The sequence below is a fragment of the Camelina sativa genome, chromosome 15 (assembly GCF_030686135.1).
Source record: "Camelina sativa cultivar CO46 ecotype springtype chromosome 15, ASM3068613v1".
NCBI lineage: Eukaryota > Viridiplantae > Streptophyta > Magnoliopsida > Brassicales > Brassicaceae > Camelina > Camelina sativa.
In genome coordinates this window covers 6,726,144-6,750,208 of record NC_141894.1, presented here as the reverse complement: position 1 = coordinate 6,750,208, position 24,065 = coordinate 6,726,144, and the positions used below count along the sequence as shown (strand labels likewise).

The 24,065-nt window shown below is 36.8% G+C and overlaps 7 protein-coding genes and 1 non-coding gene across 16 annotated transcripts; 2 read left to right on the top strand and 6 right to left on the bottom strand.

Annotated features, from left to right (window-relative positions):
* Positions 1-8: 8 nt before the first annotated feature.
* Positions 9-2,408, bottom strand: LOC104745773 (uncharacterized). The gene is made up of 8 exons (XM_010467112.3): positions 2,064-2,408; positions 1,758-1,892; positions 1,471-1,662; positions 1,262-1,323; positions 1,004-1,164; positions 782-930; positions 496-636; positions 9-416 (listed from the first exon to the last, which is right to left on the bottom strand). The coding sequence occupies exons 1-8, from the start codon at positions 2,406-2,408 to the stop codon at positions 234-236; spliced, it is 1,368 nt and encodes a 455-aa protein (XP_010465414.1). The 3' UTR covers positions 9-233.
* Positions 2,409-2,571: 163 nt separating this feature from the next.
* On the top strand, positions 2,572-4,552 carry LOC104745772 (uncharacterized). Its single transcript, XM_010467111.3, has one exon. The coding sequence runs from the start codon at positions 2,572-2,574 to the stop codon at positions 4,387-4,389; it is 1,818 nt and encodes a 605-aa protein (XP_010465413.1). The 3' UTR covers positions 4,390-4,552.
* A 128-nt stretch (positions 4,553-4,680) lies between these two features.
* Positions 4,681-8,887, bottom strand: LOC104745771 (polynucleotide 3'-phosphatase ZDP). 5 transcript variants are annotated; one of them, XM_010467109.3, is made up of 15 exons: positions 8,422-8,887; positions 8,256-8,318; positions 7,997-8,125; positions 7,574-7,870; positions 7,258-7,320; positions 7,000-7,074; positions 6,843-6,911; positions 6,658-6,741; positions 6,465-6,521; positions 6,294-6,370; positions 5,970-6,051; positions 5,761-5,877; positions 5,339-5,463; positions 5,077-5,146; positions 4,681-4,964 (listed from the first exon to the last, which is right to left on the bottom strand). In XM_010467109.3, the coding sequence occupies exons 1-15, from the start codon at positions 8,782-8,784 to the stop codon at positions 4,908-4,910; spliced, it is 1,728 nt and encodes a 575-aa protein (XP_010465411.1). In that variant the 5' UTR covers positions 8,785-8,887; the 3' UTR covers positions 4,681-4,907. The 5 variants fall into 5 exon arrangements, with proteins under 5 accessions (XP_010465411.1, XP_087343957.1, XP_010465412.1 ...); XM_087487831.1 differs by having other exon boundaries at positions 7,264-7,320; XM_010467110.3 differs by having other exon boundaries at positions 7,264-7,320; positions 7,574-7,873; positions 8,422-8,865.
* Positions 8,888-9,879: 992 nt separating this feature from the next.
* LOC104745770 (protein DELAY OF GERMINATION 1-like) lies at positions 9,880-11,279 on the bottom strand. 2 transcript variants are annotated; one of them, XM_010467107.3, is made up of 2 exons: positions 10,838-11,279; positions 9,880-10,360 (listed from the first exon to the last, which is right to left on the bottom strand). In XM_010467107.3, exons 1-2 carry the CDS (start codon positions 11,242-11,244, stop codon positions 10,054-10,056), a joined length of 714 nt encoding a protein of 237 aa, XP_010465409.1. In that variant the 5' UTR covers positions 11,245-11,279; the 3' UTR covers positions 9,880-10,053. The 2 variants fall into 2 exon arrangements, with proteins under 2 accessions (XP_010465409.1, XP_010465408.1); XM_010467106.3 differs by having other exon boundaries at positions 9,880-10,381; positions 10,838-11,278.
* Positions 11,280-12,157: 878 nt separating this feature from the next.
* On the bottom strand, positions 12,158-16,084 carry LOC104745769 (protein GRAVITROPIC IN THE LIGHT 1). 2 transcript variants are annotated; one of them, XM_010467104.2, is made up of 3 exons: positions 15,648-16,084; positions 15,179-15,304; positions 12,158-13,891 (listed from the first exon to the last, which is right to left on the bottom strand). In XM_010467104.2, the coding sequence occupies exon 3, from the start codon at positions 13,889-13,891 to the stop codon at positions 12,473-12,475; it is 1,419 nt and encodes a 472-aa protein (XP_010465406.1). In that variant the 5' UTR covers positions 15,179-15,304; positions 15,648-16,084; the 3' UTR covers positions 12,158-12,472. The 2 variants fall into 2 exon arrangements, with proteins under 2 accessions (XP_010465406.1, XP_010465405.1); XM_010467103.3 differs by lacking the exons at positions 15,179-15,304; positions 15,648-16,084 and adding an exon at positions 14,021-14,316.
* A 1,045-nt stretch (positions 16,085-17,129) lies between these two features.
* On the top strand, positions 17,130-19,784 carry LOC104745767 (uncharacterized). Of its 3 annotated transcripts, none has more exons than XM_087489033.1 (7): positions 17,130-17,527; positions 17,667-17,738; positions 17,821-17,988; positions 18,151-18,321; positions 18,411-18,623; positions 18,719-18,807; positions 18,901-19,784. In XM_087489033.1, the coding sequence occupies exons 1-7, from the start codon at positions 17,416-17,418 to the stop codon at positions 19,549-19,551; spliced, it is 1,476 nt and encodes a 491-aa protein (XP_087345159.1). In that variant the 5' UTR covers positions 17,130-17,415; the 3' UTR covers positions 19,552-19,784. The 3 variants fall into 3 exon arrangements, with proteins under 3 accessions (XP_087345159.1, XP_087345160.1, XP_087345161.1); XM_087489034.1 differs by having other exon boundaries at positions 17,150-17,527; positions 18,904-19,784; XM_087489035.1 differs by lacking the exons at positions 17,130-17,527; positions 17,667-17,738 and having other exon boundaries at positions 17,855-17,988; positions 18,155-18,321.
* A 34-nt stretch (positions 19,785-19,818) lies between these two features.
* TRNAC-GCA (transfer RNA cysteine (anticodon GCA)) lies at positions 19,819-19,890 on the bottom strand. Its single transcript has one exon. It is a non-coding gene; the product is annotated as a tRNA-Cys (tRNA).
* Positions 19,891-20,238: 348 nt separating this feature from the next.
* LOC104745766 (protein trichome birefringence-like 41) lies at positions 20,239-22,675 on the bottom strand. Its single transcript, XM_010467100.3, has 5 exons — positions 22,171-22,675; positions 21,271-21,442; positions 21,003-21,178; positions 20,741-20,899; positions 20,239-20,662 (listed from the first exon to the last, which is right to left on the bottom strand). The coding sequence occupies exons 1-5, from the start codon at positions 22,512-22,514 to the stop codon at positions 20,362-20,364; spliced, it is 1,152 nt and encodes a 383-aa protein (XP_010465402.2). The 5' UTR covers positions 22,515-22,675; the 3' UTR covers positions 20,239-20,361.
* Positions 22,676-24,065: the final 1,390 nt, after the last annotated feature.

Below are 24,065 nucleotides of genomic sequence, written 5' to 3'. Positions count from 1 at the left end.
ATTGTGGATTGAATTAAAGAATAACATTATTTGTTGAATCTTTGAAGCAACGTTACAAATCATATGATCATACCCAACTGATTACATATTAAGAATCACTGCGAAGTTTTTGTTACTTACTTAGAAAAGATTTCAATTAGAGACTTGGCTTTAGCTATGGACAAAAGTTTTGAGAAAAGTATGGAGAAGAAAGCTGTTGTAGAATTGAAAGTAAGTTTAGTTTAGAAGTATTTTTAAGAGAGAGATCGGTTGAGCATAGAGACTTGGCCAGAATCTCCATTGAGTAAGAAGACTTCAAGTGGAATGTAAGGAGAAGATGATGAATTTGATCCGAACCTGTACGCTGGCTGCAACAATTTGCTACCTTTTGCACATTGAATTGTTAGAAGACGCGGCCCTGTTCTCATCTGCCACACCTGGATACAATTCAGAGCAAATCAGTCACGCGTATAATCGAAAACAATGATTAAGTTTTTTGAGGGAAGACAGTGTTACCTCGATGATGCCTTTTCGTGGCGCGTGAATGGCTAAGCATAGACAGTAATCACTTTTTACCGGTTCTGTGTGAATTACTCCTTTTCCTTTGTCTTTTTTGGCTAACATCTCCATGAACACACAGCTTGCGTCACGATAACCCTGACAAATAAAGTTGTTGAGTCAGATGTGGCATTAGACTATTTTCACATTGGTTCTTCTCGAAGTGGTCTTGCTTTAATGACTTACGATTATAAAATAAGAGAGGAAATATAAGGGAAGAAGTATCAAGGATGTTAAAACAAACCTTCCAAAGCCGGACAACTACGAGAGCTTGAGTGTCTAGCAGAAGTATTCGACCAAGAGAATCTGTTATCGCAGCTAATGTCCCACTAGGGGATAACGTCAGCTTCTCGCCTTTCCTTGGATAGTCCTTTATACATGTCAAGGATGATGCTGCACCAACATTTTGACAAGGTTAAGCCACAGAGTGATATATTGTAAAGTGATCAGAGGGCATGAAATGTACCTCGAGCAAATGACTGAGTCTTGGCTTCTGGCTTTCGTTTTGGTGATTGATCATTACTTCTCCAGATCAGTTTAGAAAAAGAAGCTATGGTTGAAGCAGCAGCAGGCACAACTTTTGAAAGAATCGCTCCAACAAGTGATCTACCTCTATCTTCTGAGAGCCTTTAAAAGAAAGTGATCACAGAAAGTATTCTTTAATGAACAGAAGAACATCATCAAAGTAAAATATGAAAAAATAATGATCGAAGATATTACCAACCTGTAAGCAGAGATTACAGCATCCTCTCCAATGGTCACTGCACAATAATAACGTTGACTTGACTGTCAAAGAATAAGATTAGCCAGATTTATAAACCGGAACAAACTCCAAAAAGGTCTCTATTCTTTTGCTTTTTTATACTAAAAAACTGCAGAGAAGTCTCTTATGTTCCAAGTCTGAAACAATCAAAAATAGACATTAGTAGTCACCTGAAGTTCTAGTAATGGAGGAGGCATTACGCCAGTGACAGTAGCATCAACACACACACCATTCTTGTTCACATTCCATATCTGATACGGTAGTCGTTGGTACAAACTACCAGTCTCTTCTACATCTCCCTTTCTATTCTTTTGGTCCCAAAAATTAGAATTTTTCTCTTGAAACCATTTCTGAAGCATACTCTACAATTACGCAGACAAAAAATAAACAAATCTCAAAACTTAACAAAACATAACCTCAAACAATTCTACTTTGTCAAAAGAAATTTCAACAATACCTGAATGTTGGAGCCATCAAAACGGGCAATGATACCAGGCATTACAAAGCAGATCTCCTCAGTGGATGTCTCTTGTATCAAATCTTTCTTAGTTCCTCGTACTCTTATTTTCAAGATACGGCTTGAGTGTACCATCTGTAAATACAAACAAGAAGTAAGTAATCCATCAATCAGATCACTTAAATGTAAACTAAAGTAACCAAACAACAGAATTGCCACATTGTTCATAAAACCAATGATTCCGCAGTTTAAGTAAACATCAGTTTCGAAATCAACAATGGAAACGAGAAAGTTCCAAAATTTAACCTGCTTATGAATCAGATCACCGGAAACAGAGTAAACCAGGAGATACCCACAAGAAGTCCCAGCAACGACGACTCTGACGTCATCAAACACTAACCATTCAATCGCCGTAATCGACTCAGCCTCAATCGGAGACAGATCAGGTCTGATCTTGACACGAGGCGCATCAGGATCACCCCAATTCACAATCAAGATGAGATTACGATTGGCTAGGGCTAAAGAGTGAGAATCGAGTGCACATAAAAGATTCGGATTGTTCACTAGCCACCCTTCTTTCCCCGCACCGAGCTCGCTAAGTTCCTCACACGCTATGCAGCCTAGTTCCGTCAGGTGGATCCTCTTCGCCATCACAAACCAAAAAAAAAATTAAAGATCAGATTTTTAATTTTTTTTTTTTTTTCTGTTTTAGTTCTTAATCGCTCGTTGAGACACAGAAGCAAAACGTCGTCGTATCTTTGGGCTTATATTATTACAGTCTCTAATCATCTCTAAGCTCACTTGGAGAGAAGCAATGCTGAGTCAAGATTTATCCTTTTCTAAAACCCTGAACCCTAGCTTCTCCCTCCGTAAATCTCAACCCAATTGCGGCGTACGAAGTGTCGTTTCGGTTTTACCGGTTATAACCGAGAGGACCTATGCGTTCAGATTCAAAAGCTTCGAGCTTTCGCTCAGAAACGATGGTGGATTTTGGCGAGATGTGCGAGCTTTGGCGGGGAGGAGCAAGAAGAAGCTTGGAGGAGGAGGTTCGTCTGGTGGGAGGATAGAAGGAGATGCAGATATGAGGAAGCAAGTGAAGCGTAACGCTCGTGATAAGTCTAAGAAGCTAGCGGAATCTTTGTTTTACAGATTGTATAATAACCCTGACAAGAGTCGAAGTAACATTCTCAGTAGCCACCCGGATAAGTTCACGGAAGAGGAGCTTGAGATGATTGGGCTTGGTTACGATAGGATGGTTCGGTTTATGGATAAGGATGACCCTAGATTGCGTCATCCTTATGATTGGTTCAAGTACGGTGAGTTTGGACCTTACTCGTGGCGTGGTGTTGTGGTTGGTGATCCTGTTCGTGGTACTATATCTGATGAGTGTGTTACTATGATTGGTGAAGTTGAGAATCATGAAGAGTTTGAGAAGATTGAGCAGCATGACATGAATTTAGCTTTTCAGAAGAGGGTTAAGGAGTTGGATTCGAATCTTGGTTTGAAGTATTTTTGGGTTTTTGTTAGGCATCCGAAATGGAGACTCAGTGAGTTGCCGTGGGAGCAGTGGACGTTGGTTAGCGAAGTGGTTGTGGAAGCGGATATGAAGCAGAGGCTGGACAAGTGGAATTTGATGGGGAGATTGGGGAACAAGTCTAGGTCTTTGATATGTCAATGTGCGGCTTGGTTTAGACCTGATATTGTGTATGTGAAGAAGCCTGTGTTTCAGTGTAGGTTTGAGCCTCAAGAAGATTTCTTTAACTCGCTCATCCCTTATCTTAACCCGGTAACGGAATCTGGATACGTGTGTGAAGTGGAGGATGATGAAGGTAGAGTGGAGTACAGTACTTATTACGGAGGGTTGTGTAAGATGCTGAAGGTGAGACAGACAGCTTTTGTTGATGATGTGGTAAATGCTTATGAGAAGTCGAGTGATGAAAAGAAGTCCAAAGTGTTGAAGTTCTTGCTTGGAAACCACCCGAACGAGTTGTTGCATCCGTATACAAAAGAGTGGAAAGCAAAGTTGGAGGAGATGGAGCTTGGGTGTGATGCTCCAGATGAAAATGAGGATAGGATGAATATTAGTGGAAACTCAGAGAAGGCTGAATTCTCAGAGTGGATTGAAGATGAAGCTGACGATGATGATGATGATGATGAGGTGGAGGAAGAGAATGATGATGATAACATGGTTGTGGATGTGGAGGGAAGCGAGGAAGAAGACAGTTTAGAAGGTGAAACAGAGGAGACGGATCCGGAGGAGGATGAAAGGTACTGGGAAGAGCAGTTCAACAAAGCGACAAGCAACGCAGAAAGGATGGAGAAACTTGCTGAGATGAGTATGGTGGTATCAGATAGGTTTTATGAGAAGCAGTTAAAGGCAATGGAGGAAAGAGAAAAGAGTGAGATTGAAGGAGATGAGTTGGAAATGAGAGGTAAGAAGGCAAAAGTGAAACCAGAAGAATGGAAGACAGTAGGATATGGAAGGTGGATGAAGAAGATAAAGAAGAGTAGGATCCCACCTGAGCTATTTCTCCGTGCTGCTGTTAGGCCCTTTGTTTACAGAAACCTTGTCAAAGAGATTGTTCTGACAAGACACGCCATTTTGGAAGGAGAGATTGGTCAAAAGGAGTGATTTCAGATCAAGTCTATTTTGATTAAAGAATGGGAAAGAGTGAGTATTTGATGTAATGTTATTAGCATCAGAAGAGATTTGAAACGTCCCCCCCAAGCTCGTATGTAAATGAGTCGGAAATTTGAAAACTCTTTTTGTTATCAATGATCTCTTGTTTCTGCAACCCTGCTTGTTCAAATGAGTTTGTTTTTCCTGGTTCAGTAAGCTCTAGTTGATGCTTAAATTTGCACTTATATACAAAAGAGCGTTCAACACATACTGATAGTTTGATCACAAAAAGCATACTGATAATTTGATCACAAAAAGCATACTGAAATTACTGATAATTTGATTACAAAAAGCATACTGAATTACTGATAGTTTAATCACAAAAAGCATACTGAATTACTGATAGTTTGATCATAAAAAGCATACTGAATTACTGATAGTTTGATCACGAAAAGCATACTAAATTACTGATAGTCTGATCACAAAAAGCAAATGAAGTTGCGAGAAGACTGAAACTGCCAAGTCCCTGCTTATGTACTTGAAGAGATAAAGTACTCCTCCGGGGTGTAAAACTTTAGTCCATTTGCCTGCAACCAAAGAAAGTAGTTGTCTATGAGGAAAGTGGAGGAAACTATATTGGGTGAATTAAAAGATAAGGTACGGGTATTGTCTGAGATGTCTGATGTTTGTAACAAATACCTGCGCAAATTTGATGTCAGCGTCGCTGTGATCCATTTTTCTTCCGGCTGCATCCCCAACGTAGAAGGATCTGATGAACACAGCACGGAAGTCAGTATCAATCAACTAAAATTAAGTGCGAGTATGAACACAAACGGATGGAGGAGTTCAATCAGGAAGGCTGGTGAACAAATGAGTATAATCTTCCAGCTTTTCTAGAAATTTCAGGTAAATCCAAGTTTTTTGCCCAACAAAAAAAAGAGCAAGTTGGGAGAAAACTAACTTATCCATATCAATTGCAATTCCAGAGTTAAAATGCTTCTTCATAAGTTGCCACATTCCAGCCTTAGGTTTGCGGTAACGGTCATCTTTACCAGCAGAACTTGAGAACCCGCAGGCTATAAACACCTGTTTGCAGAACAAACCCATTATAATCTTCACAGTATCAGCAACATGTTACGGCAACTGGCACTTTAAAAAGTTTTGGATGTTAGCTAATAATAACATGCAAGACATCATAACTATTTTCTCAGTTATTTTATCGATACACAGAACAAGTCATTACAACCATATCAATTAACTTCAGATTAGTGATTTTGAATCCATCACAGTTCCTTTCAGATACTCATAAATAATAGCTACGTTAGTTAAAGCAGTGTCCTTCAGTAGATACAATGACGTTGAAGAAAACTAAGTTCACTTTACCTGAATGGGAACCTCCACGCGCTTGATAAAACTGTTGAGACGTCCGATCTTCGAATCTACAGCAGCTTGCCTTTTGTTCTTCCATCGATCAATGTTGGATTCATTTGTGAAAATGACCTGTAGAACAATCAAACTCAGCTGCTCTATATATAAACAAATACCATAGAGTAACATAGACTTAAGATGGAATTCTATCTGAAATAAGATACCAGCTTATAGCCTTCATTGTACAGACTTTGCAGTTTCTCAGGAATGGAGGGGTACATAAGAGACCATGCATGTGCCCCTGTACTGAAAAAGAAAAGAAAAAAAAAACATTATGGCACTATTCATTGATTCTTATTGTCCATAAAAGACAAGGTTCATGCGTAACAGTAACACCAAATTTACTAAACTACAAAAGCTTTGTCGGCTTGCTTTTCTGTGAAAATGTAATCACTTGAGATAGACAGCCTATAGCTATAGGTCCAGAGATCACAAACGGCCTAGGTTGGAAACAGAGAAAACAGTAAAATTCTGAATGAGCTTCTTACATCTTCACAGATGTTTTTGCAAGGCATCCATCGAAGTCAAATGCAGCTATTTTCTCTGAATCTTTAAGACCATCATCCTGTTAAAATGTCATAAAGGAATATACCATTAGGCCATAAAACTAATTACCGTATACTCAAGAAGTGAAGTCATATCTGAAGAAGATATCTCACCCGCTCAAGGAATATAACTGTCTCGAAAGCTTTCCATTTTGGTAATAGATTGGCATCCTAGAAAACAAGTAGATTAGCAGCCAGAAAGATAAAAGAACTGGAAAAAGAATACAAATGCCAAAGCTCAAACTCCCAAGAAAAACATTTAACACGGGAGTAGATGGCTTTAACCTAATTGACACAAAGTGCCTACCCTGTACTTATCCTTCACATCAGAAGCTGAAAGAGAGATTTCTGCTTCAACCTCGACCTGAGAAGTTGACTCACTATTGTTCACCTGCATAACACAATATTCCAAAATTATGAAGGAGACTTTCTACCCAATGAAGAGAGTGGCTACCATTAGCAGGTATTCAGTGCATATCATTGCTTGTATACCTTATGTTTTCTAGACGTGTGTTGGTTTGCTTTAGTTTGCGAATCATCTTCATCCACCATTTTAACAACCTTCATAAGAAATAATACATTACAGGTCAAGGAATATTCCAGTCTAACAAAATTATGTTAAAAGATGTTATTGTCGTTATCTATTAACCTCAGAATGTTTTCTTTTGTTTGTCTCCTCAGTTAGCCTAGTATTATCAGATTCGTCATTATCTTCATCCATCTTCTGCAATCCCACCACGAAATGAAGTAAGAAGTTAGTTTAGAGAAGCCTACAATATCAAAATTCTCTACATTTTCTGAAACCGACTACAATAATTATTTTCTGGTTAAGACATGAAAACACTTTGAAACAGAATGCTTCCTTCAAAGGAAAAAGAATATTACGAAAAAAGGGTTTTACTAGTACATCTACCAAAGTCTTCTTCCCGCATTGTTTGACCAATTCCTTTAATGCATCCTGATCACCACTCTGTTTATATTTACAAAAAAAAAACAAATTTAAAGATGTGTCAGCATAAACAAGGATATGTACACGTTTGGGTGTTAAATCAGCATGACACTTGACGGCGATGTCATGCCAAAGTGACAATACTATTAAAATATGCCAACATCTATATTCCAATCTGTTTCGTTTTATGATCCTGTTACCAGATGATAAATGCAATCATCCAGAAGCTCTATCTCCTGAACTAGAAATTCCTAATCGTTAATTACAAACTAACCTGCAGTTCTGAAAATCCACCAATGTCTTCTACAGAACCAATTGGATCTGAGTCGACAGGAAAACAACCCAAGTGATGCCACTGTGTCATATCAAAGCCCCGGAAGTTTCTGGTCACTAGCCCTAACCTCAGTTCCTTTGCAGCGATAGTCTGAGAGCACTTCTTGCACTTTGATCTGCTTGATTTTGCATACTCAGCAATAACTTTTGAAGAATCAGGAGACCCTGTCGTCTCCTTAATCTTCTCCCCACTTATTACATCTGATGCAGGCATTTTAATCTCTTCAACCTCATCACGCTGCTTTATTTTAACCGATACAAGCAGTAACGAAAAGTGCTTCAGTCAACTACATCGAGATGAGCAAATGAGACTATAGTAAGCTTTCCTCTCGAAAAAGAAGATTGTGTCGTTTCTTGAACTTACTTCTTTTGCAGGCTCGCCACATTGTTCCACCAATTTTGCAACCGGAGAATGTTTTCCTTTCTTTGTCTCCTCCGTTAACTCATTATCAGCTACAGATTCCGCATTCTCTTCATCCATCTTCGGTAATTCCTGCCAGAAAATGAAGTAAGAAGTTAGTTAGGAGAAGCCTGAAATAATACCACTTCAATCTAACACATCTACTTAGATAGATAAATCAAAATGACACTAAAGAACAACGTCACTTCCAAAAAAAACTTACTTTTTTAGCAGACTCTTCACCACACTGTTCCACCATCTTCATCAAAGCATCCTGATCATCTTTCTGAGACCATATAAAAAAAACACAAGCATTAAATACAAACCCCTAAACCCTAAAGAGTCCAAAAAACACACAGTAGAATACAAAAACAGAGGAAAACCCTAACCTCTAAAGCGGATAAGCCTTGGATATCATCAGCTGAAGCAATCGGCTCAGAATCAGTAGGGAAACAAGCGAAATGGTGCCACCTGGTCATATCAACCCCACCAGGTCCTTTGCTAATCAACCCTAACCTAAGCGATTTCACTGCAATCTTCTCCGAACATGACTTACAAGACGATCGATTCGACTTCGCGTACTCGGCTACGACAGGCATTTTCTTCTTCTTCTTCGCCGGCGGTGTTCTTCTCCAAATGTGACTGGGGTTGTAGAGATAGTAGTACTGTGGTGTTCGTTGTCGGAAATAGAGAGTGGAACAATTGATTATAAGAAGAGAGGAGAAAGGAAGAGACGCGAATTTAGTAATCATTAAGCCATGAGTGGGGATTTCGAGTGGAAAGGGCGATTTAGGGTTCTTTTCGCGTTCCCGCCAATCTGGAAAGTGGAAAGTAGAACTTTAGAAGATGTATGTCGGTAAATTGATGTCGGTCAAAGGGGTATAAATGTAAATTGTTATATGTTTCTCGGGCCAGACCTCAGTGTCTCTCCTCTTTTCCTCTTTTTATTGGGTTTTTATTTTGGGCTTTTCAAGGCCTATTTAACTCACCTTTTTTAGTAGTTTTTTTCAAATAGGTTTGCAAGGCATTTGATTTATTGATATATGAAAATAAATAAAAGCATTTATATGAAGATAAAAAAAAATTCTCTGCCACATCTTTAACCAATCAAAACCATATGATAGTTTTTTACGTTTCTTCTCAGTTTTTTCCTGCGAGTCTGTTGTTGTTTACTTAAGCATTATATGAAAGAATAAAGGCTAAGATTTTTCCTTTTTTTATCTTTTTCATTGTGTAGCAGTCTCACAAGTTTATAAGTTCAAAATTTCAGAAAATTACTTGAAAAGCTGCTTTGTATTGCCTGGTTCACGAATAATGAAGGAAGAAAGACAGAAAAAATATCACACGGTTAAGTATTTATAAACTTCCGAGAAGGAGCTGGCAGCAAAGATATGTAAGATGAAAATTGTCATGTAATCATTGTCCATTTGTCTTCGACTAAAATAAGACTTTTATTTAGCAAGAATCTTTAAAACTAAACGAAACAAAATGTTTGGATTCGACGCCGTGATAGGAGGACGCGTACCACACCAAGTGTCCTCATGCATGTCTTCAAGAGACATGACCATGCCACGTTCACTTCATGTCTTTTTTCTTTTGGTATCTGACTTTCTAATTTTTTTTTGTTTATCCACTTGGTCTATAGAAGAAACCAACAATTACCCATGTCCCCGATTCTCTGTCTTTATTGTTTTTTTTTTTAATTAGCAAAACAACAAATGCCCCCATTCAGGTCCGGTTATGATCTCATAAAAAAGTTCTAACGCTTAGAAATCACAACTGAAAAAGATAAACTAACACGCACGCCCATAAGTTGATCTTTACTGCAACCGGACGGACAGCCATCATAACACAGGACTTTTTTATATATTTCATAACCATGTAAAAAAACCAAACAAACTCTCACGTACAGTTTGCGTGGATTATAACCAAAACATGGTAAAAACATATAATTAATATCCAAAAAAAAAACTTGAATCTTTTCTCAATCTTCATTACCTTTTAAACCGTTTTAATTAGCTTCAAACGTTGGAACTTCGACGACGGTCGTGGCTAGTCCCCCAACCAGCAACGCCCGTACGAAGCTCAGCCGCAGCGATAAGAAACTCTGCTTGTTGGAGCGGACTAAGCAGTTCCACCACACGTGTGATCGTTCTCAGCCGTAGATCATCGGTCCGATGGACGATTTCTGATAGACGTCGGATCCTCTGCTCGGGGTTGGACGATGTTCCCATGACGAGTTCGCTCGCATCGTCTTGCCACTCCGATAACTCTTCCGTTATAGCGTTCTCTTCCTTCACCGTCTCACATTGTAGCTCACTAACCGTCCTGCCTTTGACAAATTTAATCCTAATATTAAGTTTTAAATAATCAAAATGTATTTTGTTAGTCCATATGCGCATACACATTTACCAAAAGAAAACTAGATAACGAAGTAAATTAGTATTTTCTTGGAAAAACTGTTTTAACTACCAAAATAATCAAATCTTTATCATCTATAATCAAAATGTGTGTTGTTAATCTCTCAAACCCATCAAAATGTTTTTAGCATTTTTTTAAAATAGACAAATAAACAACTTATGTTCAAAATGAACTCTTTGATATATCTAGCTGTATGTGTGAACATGTATTAGTTTCGGACTTTTCGGTCAACAGTCTATATAACACGAGAATCACAATAATACTCGAATCATATCACAACTTTAGAATTAAGACATAAATTAGATATAAAGTTATATATTAGAGAGTATGAGTTGTGATTAGTAAACAAAGTAGCTAATTTATAATTAGAGTTTCGTGTATAACCTGAACTGAGAAGGAGAGAGATCGCTGAGATCACCGGTACGAAAGCCACGAAGTATATCAACAATACGAGACTCGAACAAAATACTGGACTCAGTATAAACCAGATGAAACAAGGTGGTTGGCCGCCAACCACCAACCCAATGGAGCGACCTTTCAAGAGCCGAAGACCAAGGAGCAGCCATAACTCCAACCACGTCTTTCTCCGTCGTCGCCCACTTCGCCCTGTGGTACTCTCTAAAGTGTTCCATCACTCTCTCCACCGCTTCCCTAAGCCGTTCCACGTCACCGGTAACAGAGTTCCGGTGGTGGTTTTGAGCTGAACGGAGGTGGTTGAGGTGGTGTTGTAGCTGCTCGATCCATGACTGTTGGAATTTCTTGAAGCTCGATATCGCTGTCTCTTGGCTCATTTTTATTTGGGTCCTCCGTAGTGTTTGGGATGGTCGAACCAATTTATATATTGTCTATAATATTCTTTTATATTAGTATCTTTTGTCACCGACTTTCCTATCTGATTTTTCAAAAAAAAAAGGAAAAAAATCTCATAAAACTATTAGAGATGCATATTATTAATTGTCTGGTCAAAGATAAAGTAAAGTTTTATCGCTTTGTAGAATAAAAGTCTCAATCTCTTCTTTTTTGGTGCCAAATTTTTGTAAAACTGTATTTCAGTTGACAACATTCGCCGCTTCGTAATAAGAATGCAGGTGTAAATGCGTAAAGCTAACTGGTTTGGTCTCAAATTTTTGTAAATTATACCTGAACGGCTGAACCCACCAATTCCCATAGATATTATACGGAAGCAGTGTTTTCAATAATCATTAAACAGTCTTCTAAATCTAATGGTATCTGACAAGTTGAACTTTGAGTAGATCAATTGGTGGTAAAGCAGTATAAATCTAACCGGGTTGGTTCGAGAATCAAAGACAAAACCGAGTCAAGTCCCACCGATCCTTGGATATGTTCATATGACTGTTTTTGGGCCCAAAAGATCTATCCATATATAATGGACCCATCAGTTTAATTATCTGATATTTGGTCGGTCGTCAAAATTAAATAAAATAAACAGAAAGATTGGTCTGAAAAAGTCAAATATCAAGAAAAGAAGAAAAAAAAAGTAAAAAACCCAAGTCCATGATTCAAAATCACTTTTTTTTTTCTTTTGTTTTGACATCCCCATGATTCAAATCACTTTTTAATAAGATGATATCTCACCATTCCATTTCCACTCATACAAATTAGACTTTACTTTAATCATATATACATTCCTTTTTTTATTCACTAATTGATATCAAAACACAACATTATGCAATACTACAAACATAGCAATAATTAATATTTTATAAATTATGACGAAAATTATTTACATATGAGTGACGACATGTAATAATTCCATGGAAAACAGCTAAGAGATGCTTCTGTCTCTTCTTCTGCTCTCTCTAATATTGACAAAGCAAAAAACATAAAACCACATAAATCTCAACTCAACAAAGCACATAATACTTTGCCTCTTCCCTTAATCCAACGGTCAGTAATTTTTGTCTCTCCCTCATTTATTATTTTTTCCTACCCCCAAAAAAAAGTCCCCCCACCAACTAAATTACTCTAATACCCCTGTGACATCATCGCCGGGACTTTTTATCTCATCGGACGGCGTTGACATGAACGTGAGAGATACACCTCACATTGTATCGACGTTTTCCCAATTCTAAACCCGGGAACCACCGTAAACGCAACTCCCGGCTCGGTCTCCGACGAGTTTACGTCATCCTCCGGCGAGAAAAACGCTTCTTCCGCCACGCTCTTCATGTACACTTCCGAGAATCTACAACCTTTAGGTACTTGAAAGATTGAAGCTTCAGGGTCGAAGGAGAAAGCAAGGCAATGTAAAAGCCAAACCCTTTTCGCCATTTCGAGAAACGTAGTGCACAAGCTCGTCTCCGGGAACTCACCTGCAGTGACTTGGTTTCTTAGATGCAAATGTCCGAAGAACGCTTCCTCCATTTTGGGATGTATGAGCTGTAAATACTTTCCTCTGCAAAACCTAGCAAATCTTGATTTAGGTCGTGATGCTAAGTACTCTTTCGGTTTCATCGATCTAAGCTCTGTGAATCTCTCGAAGAACATTGCTTTGTCTTCTCTGCTCTTCTTCTTCTTCTTCGATGATGATTCGTTTGAGAAGAATGGTAGATGAAACGCTTCAAACATTACCTTGCAAACGTAATGCTCGAAAGCGAAACACTTGTGGTCTTGCTTGTAATAGAATACTTCAGGCTGTATCGCATCAGCTGCCATATCGATCTCCCAAGCTGCGAGTTTCATCTGCTCAACCATTAACTTGACGAATCCTCGGATCGATTTGACGGTGTGGTGTAGATAAGTAACGAAATGGGTTGGATTTAGCGCCGATATATGAAGATTATGATCCAGTGGATTGCAAAGTTGGCCGCTTTGGTTTAGTCTCTTCCCCATCAACTTGTTCTGACTCATTAATTCTTCAAACTTTTCTTTGAGAAATATGATCTCAGAGTCTTTAAGCTTTATCTGACACTCAAGCTTCTTCCCCATGATCTCATAAGTCTTTAACAGGCTTCTCAGTTCTTGAATCTCCGCAAGAACAAGTGTTCTATCAGGATTTGGATCAAGCTGGTTCTTCAAGAAACTCTGTTTCAGCTCTGACAATGTCTTCAACTCTGCTACTACCAAGTTGTCTGATTTCTGAATCCCATTTGGATCATATGGAGACTGAGCATACTGCAACTGCGCATAACCAGATTTTATGGAAGAGATCGTAGCAAACAGCTTTGCGAGAAGAGCTTCCAAAGCAAGTCTTTTCTCGTACTCTTCCTCCAGTTTGTCAAAGGACTCAGAGAGATTTGCGGCATTCTTCACTAAATCTTTATCAAACGTAACATTCTCTTGGCTCTTCTTCACTCTCTCAACCTTGTTGTCTTCTGGAACAACACCGGTTAGCTTCTTAATGTTGATAACCTTGGCAAATGTGCGTCTGAGTTTTCCTTTTCCTGAAGCAACATCCATTGGTTTCACTGACTCCATCTGCAGATTCATCACAAATGCTTTTTTAGTAAGGTGATAAATAAAAGTGAAGAAGGGGTTGAATGAGACTTGTAACAATGTCTATATCGAACAAAAAGAGAAAAGGAAAAGCAAAATCAGATCTAGGACCATTGATGATGGAGCTTCACTTTATAGACTTCTTTAGTTAACAACAACAAAAAAAGAAAAGATGGAAGAGCAGAGAAGAAGCTTTGAAGAGATTGTTTTCACTAATGTTTCACACTACACTTTTAGGTCACAAAGGAGAGAGAGAGGTATGCAATAAATATAGTATACAGAGTAAGAGAGAGGTATACATGGCTAGATTATCAAGTGGATACAGCTTAAAGATTCATCCAGAGTTGTGGGGACAATGTGGTTCATATACAAATGAAAATGTTTTTATTTGTAAGGAATAAAGAATTAAGAAATGTCCAAGGAAGAAGAATAAACAACTTGCGTGTGTAGTACCATTTTTCTTTTCAAGAACCGATCTACTTTTTTTTTTATTAATGTTCTGAAATCTTTTGCTATATATGTGTGGGGCTATTCAGTCAAATTGTGCTGCTACTATAGAATCAAACAAAAGTGAGAAAAATACATATAATATAATAACACCCAAATGGGTTATCTCATATCTGCAGAACACACACATGACACATGCAAATAATTCAACACCCCTCGTTCTTATTTCTTTTTTTCACTTTTCTCTGAAAAGGAACAGTCAAGAAAAAAGTGCAAAAGTGAATACAAAAAGAACTAATGAGTTTAGAAAAAATACATAGAGATACTCAAAGTTATTCATAAGTTGTCAATTATGGGATACTGAGAAGAGGATTAGAGTATTCAGGATTCATAATTGCTACAAACCAAATCAGTTAAACTAGAATCCAAGAAATAAAAAGTACCCCCACACACAAACACACATGTTTATATTATATGTATATGATTCTGTCGAATGGTCATTTGATTCCACTCATTTGAAAAAAAGTAAGACAGCATCAAAGCCTAGTATAGCTACCTAACATTTAAGTACAGTCACAAGCTACTCACAAAACAGTCATATTCTCTATTTCACTACGGTTTACTGGTTTAGAGTTTAGACCCTAAAACACACAACAACAAGGAGAATTAGTGAGTTATTATGTTAAAGAGTAATCAATGAAATCTGGAAATGGAGTCAAGGAAACATCCAACCAGTAAACCCCAGAGAGGTTAAAAGTTAAAACCAAAATGGTACTCGAAGATCATTAAAAACGAACTGTAAATGTTAAAGAATGTATGTACCTTTCCAAAAGTTCAAAGGTATCTCTCTACTATGTTTCTATGTTCTGTTTTGTTGTTCTCACTTCATTGTAGAGTGAATCTGAAGGAACCAACTGGCAAAATGACAAACCAACCTCTGCTTAAACCCTGCAGATCAAATCAATCATGTAAAAAATCATAAATCAGTACCTAACCAAATGAAGATTGAAAAAAAAAGGATTAAGAAACAGAGAACCAATATAAGAAAGACAAACACCAAAAAAAAACAGAATAATATGCAAACTAATGTGAATGCTTAGCCATGGCATTATTGCTATGAATAATGATAGGATTGTGAGGCTTCACAAGTCACACTGATATATTCATTGATTGAAAATGAGAGTATAAACAACTACGCAACAATAATGGAAACGAAAATTATTCAGAAGAAACAAAAAATAAGGATGATAGTAACAGGATGAAGTTATAATTAAATGTTGATTAAACAAACCTGATCGATGAAAAAAAAGCCTCCTAGATTGTCGATGAACGACAATAAGATGGGTAACAAAAAAGGAAGATACAGATTCCTGATTCCTTCACGGTTTCAAGACAAACCCGGAGCTCGAGAATGAAAAGAAGAGGAGAGAGGGAAAAAAAGTGAAAAGAGAAAGCTTTAGAGTTAGAAAGAGTCGTAGGAGAGGAGATGAAGAGAAGTAGTAAATGACGAGAGGAGAGGGCGAGCCTAGGGAAGTTCAAAGGAATTTCATTTACCTAAAATACCCTCGTGGTCAAGAGATAATTACACCGACATTGCTACTTTACTCTACAGAAACGTCGAAAAGTAAGTAAGGGTGTTTTCGGAATTTAAGGGAATAAAAATGAAAAATGCTACAAAGCGTAATCAATCAGACAGAACCGCAAAATAAAAATCACACGGTTTGGGTTGGGACAAGTGAAACTACTTGGAAGCTGTTTGGTTGTTACGTTCGTACGCGAAGACCGGTCCGTCCGGTATGAGTTAGATAGATGAACGACACGTGGCAATTGAATCTGTGTAACCATTTCCCACACATTCTGCTGAAAACGCTTTCTTCGTTATTTATTGAACTATTTATTTGTTAGTAGACTAGTAGTTCCATATTGAAATGGCGTTAATGTTTAATTGTTTATTAGTAAGTTCATTTCATTCTCTAATTTTTTCTACTTCAATAAGACTCTTAAATTATTTGTCCAAGTTGCATAAAAGACAGCTAAATAGCAGTATTGGCTGAACAAGTAACAGTTGTCTTATCGATGAAAGCAAATTAAGGATGCAAATTGCGAAGTCCAATATTTGAATCATTTATATATACGATAATTAAACAAAATTAGTCTTGTAATTAGCGGGGTTTATGAGTTGTGCAAATACAATATGGCATTATGATATGAATGTAACTTTTAAATCAGTCAGTACAAATTTGAGTAAAATTGTCCGTGTTTTGCGGAAAGAAAAAAAGCAGAGACAATTGGATTTCAATGTCAAACCATAAATTGAGAGCTATGAACGACTCTGGGTTAGTATAACAAAGTTGTAAAGTAGGCTTCCGTATGCATCGCATTAACGAGATTATTCACATATATACATATTTGTTTAGGAGATATGCATATAGAGTATAGACTATAGTTTCAATTATTTATTTTACCTTATAGATTGAAACAGACAGTAAAAATATATGATGTGATTGGACATATCGTAGAAGTGCTTCTGATACGATCAGCTTTTTTTATTTCTTTTCTTTTTCCTTTCCTAATAATTTTGTCTTTTCCTCAAGACATCTAGTGGGGCAAAAGCATTTAGCACTCACTAACGGTAAGAAACCTTAATAGGCTCATTATTGGGCTTTTTTATAAAGCCCATATCCAGAAACGAGATCAGAAATTTGCTTTATTTCAAACACGAGTAACCCAATAAGGAAATATTTATAAGAAGAAACAAAAACAATAAGAAAACAAATTTAGTAGATTACCTTCAAAGAAGAAAAAAATTAAGAAATTTACAACTTCATACATTTTTTTTTTTAATTTTGATAAAGGACCACTTTTCACAGGCGTTGTAATATTTTTTTACTTAAAAAAAGAAAAGAAAACAAAACAAAACGGTGGTCATCTGCAAATTTGGTTATATTCTATCAGTTGTTGTTGTGTTTGTCTTGGAATATGTGAATCGCCTCTCTAGGGTTCGATTCGAACACAAAGTTGTACTTGGAAGGAAGCTACTAACTACAGGATCCAAAGAGATGGGCGAATCTCAGATTCTACTTGCTCAGAGCTTAAAGACTGTGTTCACTTTATGGATCGTCTTTACTCTTCTTCACAGCTTTCCATTTCAAGCTCAAGCTGCTCCTGCTAGTAAGTTACCATACTTAAAACTTTGCTTGCTTTTTATTATTATTATCATTGCTTTGGTTGCTTTTGATCTATCTCCTACACTCACTTTCTTAGTTTAATTACTGGGGTTTATATCAATTTTTGTAAATTGAATCACCAGGTTCTTTGATTAAGCACATGTCGTGGGTTCTGAAGTGGACTACTGGATCATCCTCTAAAATATCCCAATCAGGTGATTGCTCAATTGGAGAATGGTTGTTACTTGGTTGATACTAATGTTCTTGAATTTGAGAATGGTTATTTTAATTTTGCAGATACTAATGTTCTTGAATTTGAGAATGGTTACTTGGTCGAAACTGTTGTGGAAGGAAACGAAATCGGTGTTGTTCCTTACAAGATTCGAGTTTCTGATGATGGAGAACTTTATGCTGTTGATGAAGTTAATAGCAACATCATGAAGATCACTCCTCCCTTGTCACAGTGTATAATTTTCCTACTTTGCCTCGATGATACTTGATAGTTATTTATACTAATGTGGTTTTCAGATGATTTTGAGCTTGTTCTGTCGATGATACTCAATAGTTATTTATATTAGTGTTGGAGAATGTTATGACTTAGTTTGTAATTTATATGCTTGTGGGCAGACAGCAGGGGAAGATTGGTGGCTGGATCGTTTCAAGGAAAGACCGGACATGCAGATGGTAAACCAAGCGAGGCTCGTTTTAATCATCCGAGGGGAGTAACAATGGATGACAAAGGGAACGTTTATGTCGCTGATACTTTGAATCTTGCCATCAGAAAGATTGGAGATTCAGGTAATACAACAAGTATTCTTTATAGTGTTTTGCATATATCAGCACTTTAAGATTATTGTGTTCTTAAAGAGTCTGGAACATTTTTGCAGGTGTTACTACAATTGCTGGGGGGAAATCAAATATAGCTGGATATAGAGATGGACCAAGTGAGGATGCAAAGTTCTCTAATGATTTTGATGTTGTATATGTTCGGCCTACCTGCTCGTTGCTTGTCATTGACCGAGGTAACGCTGCTCTTCGCCAAATCTCTCTCAGCGAAGAGGACTGTCACTATCAAGATGATAGCTCAATCTCTCCAACTGGTAAGAAGTCGAAAACACCTCTTCCCATTTGTACCTACGTAGATACACTCTTTTTAGAGGTGGATCTGAGAGTGTCATTGCGTGCTCTTTTGCAGATATCCTCTTGGTTATTGGTGCCGTTCTCATTGGTTATGCTACTTGTTTGCTCCAGCAGGGTTTTGGAAATTCTTTCTTCTCAAAGACGGTAAGTCTCTATTTCTTCTCTTTAGGGCATTTTCACTTTTCATTAACCATATGCTACAACCAACAAAGGTTTATGTATTATATAATATTACAGCAGCTAGAGACAGAAACCAGCTTTGAAGAGGAGCATCAAGGTCAAGGCAAAGAGAAATTTTCCCGACCTGTCCTTGAGACAACAGCAACCAAGGAAGAACCTGGTTGGCCATCATTTGGGCAACTCATTATTGATCTCTGCAAACTCGCTCTAGAGTTTATAACCAGCCACCTAGTGCCAACCCGATTCAAAACAAGCCCCAATTTAAGGCCATTAGATAGACTCAAAATGCCTGAAGACGAACAAGAACCACCTCGAGTCCAAATGCATACTGCACCAGCACCAGTCTCTGAATCCCGACATGCACACTTGCCTAAAGCTGATGAGAGTCACCCGGAACATAAGACCCCGAAGGTAAGATCAAGTAGTGTAATGAAGGACCCTACTTTGTCATCATCCAAGCACCACAGGTCGTCATCATCAAAACGGCAGGACTATGCTCAGTTCTATGCCTCGGGAGAGGTTCCCCAACCGAAGGTCCATAAAGAGCGATCGAGGCGTCGCCATAGAGATAAAACAACAGAGACAGAACCAAAGCCAACACCATCAGATACGGTGAAGCCTGTAGAGTACAGTAATAATAGTTCAAAGTTTGATCATTTCAACATGAGGAGCGGCAAGTATGGTCCCGAAACTCCATTTCGATTCTAGAAAGTCAACTCATATACTCCATCAGAACCCTTTTCTGAGCAAGGTGTGTCCTGTCTTCGATCCTTGCTTTGGGGAGATTCGTTATGTTTTCTTTTTGATAGTTGTTAAGAAAAATCTTGTTACACAGATGAAAGAAAAGAGGTTAAAAGTGTTGTCTTGCCTTGTAATGAAGGATCGTTGATTTATGTATTACTGATTTTGTTTTTAAAGAAGAAGAGGACTAAACTATAAAACAATGATTCTAGCTAAAATGAGGAAAAAATATTAAGGGCCCTACCGGATTCGAACCGGTGACCTATTGATCTGCAGTCAATTGCTCTACCACTGAGCTAAGGACCCTTTTGTTACTTTGACGTGATTGGTTTATACGAGTAGTGATTGCTTTTAGAATTTCACCGGAAAAAAATGGGTGCTCATAATAAAACAGAGTCCATGTTTGATTGGCATCGAGTTAAAGAGAGTCTGATCTACATATGTGATCTAAGATCGAATTTGATAAAAATAAAAACTTGACTTCTCTCATCACTTCCATTGAAATTTTAATAAAATGGATATGTACTTTGGTCACATCGTAAGCTTCAATTGAAAAACGACCTTACTAAAATGAATTAGCAATAGAAAGTTTACATTGTGTTTATTTAACACTACACGCTTTAGGGTAGATTATTTCTTTTGCTTGATGTATGATTACAAAAATCAGAAAATACCTTTATATTTAGATTTAAATTGAATCAAACACAATAACAAATGCTATAATTGTGGTTTCTTCTGTGTTTAAATTTTGTTTTTCTTTTGTGTTTAGATTTTGTTTTACACAATCATATAATTGTAAAGAATCTCATTCCAAGTATCAGGTACCCCTGCGAGACACCAGTGGCTGCAGTCACCACCGGAGGATTGCCCGCCTAGACCGTAAAGCGAAGGATGACCATCTTTGCGAAGCAACGAAAGCATTGTAATGTCAAGCAATGTCACCGGTTTGGATATTTTCCCAAGTGCTCTCTTCAAAACTCCCACTTCTGCTGGCAATCCTCCTGGATAATTTGTCCCCATAAGTGGTTCCTTCTGTCCTAAGCAACTCTTTGCAGCTGGTTCACCCCACAGAACTCCTCTGTTATAACCAAAAGCCGTTTTAGATTTTAAAAAAGTTTCAGATAGTTTGTCTTTAATCAAATGCATAAACACTTACTTGTAATGAGAAGGTGAAATGCCTTGGAAAAAGACTTTAGTTTTCTTAGTATCTACGACGGTATCAACCCATTTTCCCCAAGTCCCAAGCGCAATTTCGAATGCGACCACACGGTTCATGTCTTTTGTAACGTTTGTCCCTAGTTGTATCCAGTCCCATCTGCCAAAACAAAACAAAACAAAACAAATCCAAACTTATAACATTGCATGTAATTAAGTTAAAAAAATAGGCATATTATGAATCAAGAGTTAATTGAACATACGGTTGTGAAGGACCTCTACGGCCCCACCAATGCCAAGTATTAAAAATCAATGTATCCATTCCTAACCAATTTTTTCCATCATTGATCGAATCAAGCTTCAACACTCTCCCAATCTTCTCCCTCACTATATCTACCAAATACACATTCCTGTCAAGCTTCAATTCCAATCCATACTCCTGCAATTTCACCATTACTCCACGGGGTTAGTGTGACATTATACTTAAAAAAAAAACCAAAACAAGTGTAGAAATTGGTTACTGGTTAGTACCTTGAATGTGAAGGTTGAGATACTGCCTTGTGTGGTTAAAGTATACGAAGAATTGGGAACGGAAGAGTGAAGCATACATGTCAAAGATTGCCACTGATTTAGACTAAGAGAATCACCAACAAACATTATCTTCTTCCCTTTGTTTCTCTCCAAAAACTCCACTCCGTTGAACCTAAAAACACGCACAAAACTTTAAAATTAAAACGTCGTCGTTATGTCGGTGGCATCAATGGTAATTAACGAAACAAGCACCAGGACAGAACCGTAAAGAGTTTTGAGTTAGTGTCCCCACAAGTGTGGGGGAATTTATGTCTGCATATGAAGAGAGAGTTTGGTGGGTGTCATAGTATCACCGGAGGCGCGTGGAACACACGTCGGAATCACCAGTTGGCATATTGTGACAAAAGAGAGTTCGTTTTCATCTTCGTGCAGTTTTTTTAATTTAGAGATTCCAAAACGCCCCATTCAATTATGGCAAAACTACTATATAAATAGCATTCTCTTTTTTTCATTGGTTGCTTCACTCAAAAGTGCCTTTAATTTACAAAAAGTTTTATAAACACATACTGTAATATATGCAAATATTTTCTATTTTCTTGAAAGCTATATAATAATAATATATGTGAACCAAATCAACAAAAATGTGCACCAATAATTAACGCTAATGTAATGTCATATTTCATCAAATAATAACACCTACGAATAGTTTTTTTTTTAATATAGAATCAAAAGTAAGAATAACTGGCTATGCGTCGATTGATATCCCTAATTGGTTTATATAAATCTATAACGATACCTTGATTCAATATCTAGAAACCCAAAATTAATAATAAATCTAAAAGATAAAAAAAGAAGATTTATAGTACTAATTAATAAGTTGACGCCTGATATGTATGTTACCTTGCTAATTTGCAGGACTGAGGCTGCCATCTGAAGGTAGAGTAATCGAGATCTGGCCGTCCATTTCTTTTGCAAGCGAACTCGCGTCTTATGAACGGACACGTGGACACGTCGTAGAGAGGGTAAGAAGCGTCCTTCACCCATCGCCCTGTGAACATATCGCATCCCTCTGCTTCGTGTAGAAGAAGAAGAAGAAGAAGAAGCAGCGATAAAACTAATGCAGAGCTATTAGAACTGGCGTTATCCTTTGAACCCATTTTAACACAGAGTAGAGGAGAGGAGAGGAGAGGAGAGGGGAGACAGAGAGATTCAAATACGCTTCTGGTTTTTATACACCCACGCATCTATATATTTATGTATATATTTGTCACATTAAAAAGAATATTTTCCCTTTTTTTTTTTTGTAAGTCAAATATGTGAATTTATAATGCCATATATATAGTTTTTGATAAGAATTTTTTTAAGACAAAATCTCAATATTTCTTCTTTTTTTTTTTTGTAAGTCAAATATGTGAACTTATAATACCATATATATAGTTTTTGATAAGAAATTTTTAAGACAAAATCTCAATAATTCTTTTTTTTTTCTTTTTCATCTCAATCTCAATATTTCTTTGTGTGCATTTAAGTATTCAATTGACACGTACGTAATTGACTAACTACGGATTTCCATTTCGAGATTTTGATTTTGAAATCCAAGTAATGTAAAATTAACTGGTCAAGATATTAAATGATAGAGATCTTAATTTATTATTTCTACCATATATCTCCTTTGAGATTCTTTTGTTCTCATCTTCTAAATTGCGAAATATCCGTTACAGGCTTGATAAATTTGTTCCTATCATTTACTTCTCCTAGATCATGCTTAAACAAATTTGTTTCCCTGAAATAAATCGATTTGTTCGGACCATAAAGATTCTGTGAAGAGTTTTCTTTTTGTTTCGTCTATTTAAAAGGACTTTTCATTTGCCGGTGCTTCCCCGTGAAAAAACTTGCGGACCTATAAATTGGTATTTTAATCATTCATGTTTTTTAGTTTAATTGTAGTTTTTGTATAGAAAATTTTCCTAACGACAATATAGATGGATTCTATAGTATTAAACTAGTACAAGCCAAATCATTTGTCCATAGAGAAACAGATGTTAACAGACCAACAGTTTATTCGGTCGCTCTTATTAAAATCCAAAATAATTGTTCTGGTTAGCTTAAGCCAAATAATGTAATTCTTATTAAATGAATCATAAAATGTACTGTATATAATTAATAACAAGATGGTTGACTAAGACAATCATATTAAGGGGATCTATAAATACAATAATGCCATTATCGGTGCAATTCATATCTTAACAATAATTTATTTTAAGAAATTTGAAAATGATTTTTCTTTTAAATTTAGACAATATATGCAAGGTAAATAATACTAATTACCAATCAAATTTATGAAACCTCAGAAATAAACAAATTTCTATCTCTACACAGCCATATTATTGCAATTTGAAAGGTTTTTTTTTTCTGCATTATCATTATAGTACAACATAGTAAATAGTAGCCGAGTGAAGTTTATCTTGATTCTTAATGATAATTTTTGAAATTCATTTTTGATTATGTTTAAGAAAGTAAAAGCCAAACCATACGTCATATAAAAAGATGTAAGAGAACAACAATATACTTGTCTTGCTTGACTCAGCATTATTATCTAAATTGTTTTAGGACCTTTTTGATTCTCTTAAGATCAATTACTCCTAATAAATAGCCTCATTTTCTGTTTCTGTTAACGTAATCATCTATTTGTCTTAATTATACTTAATTAATACTCCCTCTGTCTCATGAAGATTAATGTTTTGAGACTTTCACATATATTAAGAAATTTTTAGTTTTTATTTGTAAATTAATTT